The sequence below is a fragment of the Hordeum vulgare genome, chromosome 7H (genome assembly GCF_904849725.1).
Source record: "Hordeum vulgare subsp. vulgare chromosome 7H, MorexV3_pseudomolecules_assembly, whole genome shotgun sequence".
NCBI classification, from domain to species: domain Eukaryota; kingdom Viridiplantae; phylum Streptophyta; class Magnoliopsida; order Poales; family Poaceae; genus Hordeum; species Hordeum vulgare.
In genome coordinates, this window is record NC_058524.1 from 49241667 (window position 1) to 49244512 (window position 2846).

The 2846-nt window shown below is 48.9% G+C and overlaps 1 protein-coding gene across 1 annotated transcript; it reads left to right on the top strand.

Moving 5' to 3' along the window:
- The first annotated feature begins 600 nt into the window (after nucleotides 1–600).
- Nucleotides 601–1564, top strand: LOC123408052 (proteasome subunit alpha type-4-1). The gene has a single exon (XM_045101263.1). The coding sequence runs from the start codon at nucleotides 675–677 to the stop codon at nucleotides 1425–1427; it is 753 nt and encodes a 250-aa protein (XP_044957198.1). The 5' UTR covers nucleotides 601–674; the 3' UTR covers nucleotides 1428–1564.
- Nucleotides 1565–2846: the final 1282 nt, after the last annotated feature.

A 2846-nucleotide genomic window follows, 5' to 3' on the forward strand; every position in this document is an offset into this window, starting at 1 on the left:
CGAGATGCAGCACGACGGGCGATGAGATGCTGCGATGTTGCCGTGTTGAAGCATGCGGTGGCGCGATGACGACGGTGTTGCAATGAGGATGCAACATAGCGACCACAGGATGCAGCACAACGGCGGCGAGCTGCTGCAACCCAGCAGGAGCGAGTCCGTGGCGGTTACACGTGGCAACAACGGAGCAGGCGAAAGAGAAAAGCCAGCGTGGTTCATGACCGAGAGCAGACGGAGAAGAAAAGGGAATCTAGATCGGAGGAAAGGATAACAAAGCGGGGCGTAGACGATGGGTAGGCTTCACGAGGACACGGCGAGCATAGGAGGTGGTTTAGGCGAGAGAGAAATCAGCTGGTTTAAAATGAGCGTTTCTTAAAAATAAACATTGATTATTTATTACACAATTAGGTCGGATTTTTGGAATTCTAGCCACTTCTCAATACTTCCCTCACATTAGTTTTTTGACTGAATACTTCCCTCACATCGCTTCCTGGAGATTTCCCTTTTCGTTTCCACCCTCAAACTTACAACAAATCCCAAACCACAACCCTCCTCTTTACTTGCCTTACAAGTAGATCCCTCGTTAACCTTTACCCCCGACTCTGCTTCCTCCCTTGCCACTTCCCCCCAAATCCCCCACCCGAACCCTCGCCGCCGCCGATCCCCCCGCCGCCGAGATGTCTCGCCGCTACGACAGCCGCACCACGATCTTCTCGCCGGAGGGCCGGCTGTACCAGGTGGAGTACGCGATGGAGGCGATCGGGAACGCCGGGTCGGCGCTCGGCATCCTGGCGGCGGACGGCGTCGTCCTCGTCGGCGAGAAGAAGGTCACCTCCAAGCTGCTCCAGTCCTCCCGATCCGCCGAGAAGATGTACAAGATCGACTCCCACCTCGCCTGCGCCGTCGCCGGGATCATGTCCGACGCCAACATCCTCATCAACACCGCCCGCCTCCACGCCCAGCGCTACGCGCTCTCCTACCAGGAGCCCATCCCCGTCGAGCAGCTCGTCCAGTCCCTCTGCGACACCAAGCAGGGCTACACCCAGTTCGGGGGCCTCCGCCCCTTCGGCGTCTCCTTCCTCTTCGCCGGCTGGGACAAGAACCACGGCTTCCAGCTCTACATGAGCGACCCCTCGGGCAACTACGGTGGCTGGAAGGCCGCCGCCGTCGGGGCCAACAGCCAGGCCGCCCAGTCCATGCTCAAGCAGGACTACAAGGACGGCATGACCCGCGAGGAGGCCGTCGCCCTTGCCCTCAAGGTCCTCAGCAAGACCATGGATTCCACTAGTTTGACTGCCGATAAGCTGGAGCTGGCCGAGGTCTTCGTGCAGCCCGGCACTGGGGAGGTGCAGTACCAGGTGTGCTCTCCTGACGCCATGGGGAAGCTGCTTGCCAAGGCCGGGCTCACGCAGCCTGCACCTGAGGCCTGATGTGCTGGTTTCCTGTGGCTTGTGATGCCTTCTACTCTTAGACCGCTCAATCAGTTATGCTTCTGTTGTTTTTAAGCCAAACTATTTGACAATTATGCATTTTAATTATATGTTGAACATGCTTGATATTTTCTTTATCTGATGTGTTGTCTTATGTTAGGTGAAAATTGTGATCCTTGTGTGGCATGCTTGATTGTTATTGTGACTAGGGGATATGGAAGAATGCGCTTATAGAAAACTGCAGTGAAACCTATTTGTTTGACCATATGTTCTCATTAAGTGTGTTTAGCGAACAAGCCCAAATTGTAAGGAGGTTCTGGTGCTTGGGGCCCGTGTTTATAAAGTTTAGCGCCTTGGATAGGTTCAATACTTCTATGCACCATCTAGTTTGCCCCATGGAGAAGTTGGTAATTATGTATGATTGCATAAAACATCATATAATATCGTAGGTTGGAATCTTGGTGGTCACATGTTTTCTTGTCGCTCTATGTCTATCATAGACAACAACAATGATCATGTTAGAGCAAGACCATGGAAATAGTAGAAGCATCGTATGCTACCAACTGTTTATGCCACCTTTACTCCGTTCCTTGATGAATTAGCTACTTACGTAAGACATAATCTTTGGGCAATTTTGATGACTTCTCCACGATGACAATATCGTGCCAATTTTTCTAGTTCCCCCATTGGTCCATTGCACGTTTGTCCTGTACATACCTTGCCTTGGGTTTTCCTGATTGCTCTCCTGTACTGATTAGTTAGTTGTGTTCTGTTGAGCAACCTGGGAGCACAACATGCTGCTATGCAGTCTGTCAGTTTTAGAAAATTTTCATACAAACATGAGTATATATATGGGTGCCGAATTCTGATCAGTTCAGCATGATTCAAGCATTTTAGGGGTTCGATGGAAGCAAAATAACTCTTAGATATAGTCCGATTTTGAAAATCTGTATGCAATGTTGTAGCTCTTGTATTCACCTAGTCAAAATGGCAACGAACTGTATTTGTGGTCACTTGGTCAATTCTATGTGACCTGGGGCTTTCACAGTTAGCTTAAAACTAGACGTCTCATCTGGAAACTGGAATTATACTACTGAAAATGTCTAGGAACTAGGTTTCCCATTTTGATATATTGTGAAGTTGAGAAAATTAATCAGGCAAATGAGTGTTTCCCATGATCATCGTTTGAGTTGGCTGGAGATAATATTTTGTGAATATCTGAAACATTGTTTTTCAGTTAGCTGGGGATATACTGGTTGGTTGCCCTCATTCGTGATTGAAAGGCATGTTTCTTATGTACTTTTTCGTCTATCAGCATGCTTTCTTATTTGGTTGTGGGGTACCATTAAAATCGATATTATTGCACTAGTGACTGACTGCTTCTGCCAAGTTTTAGTTGAGTGCTTCATAACAATTCCT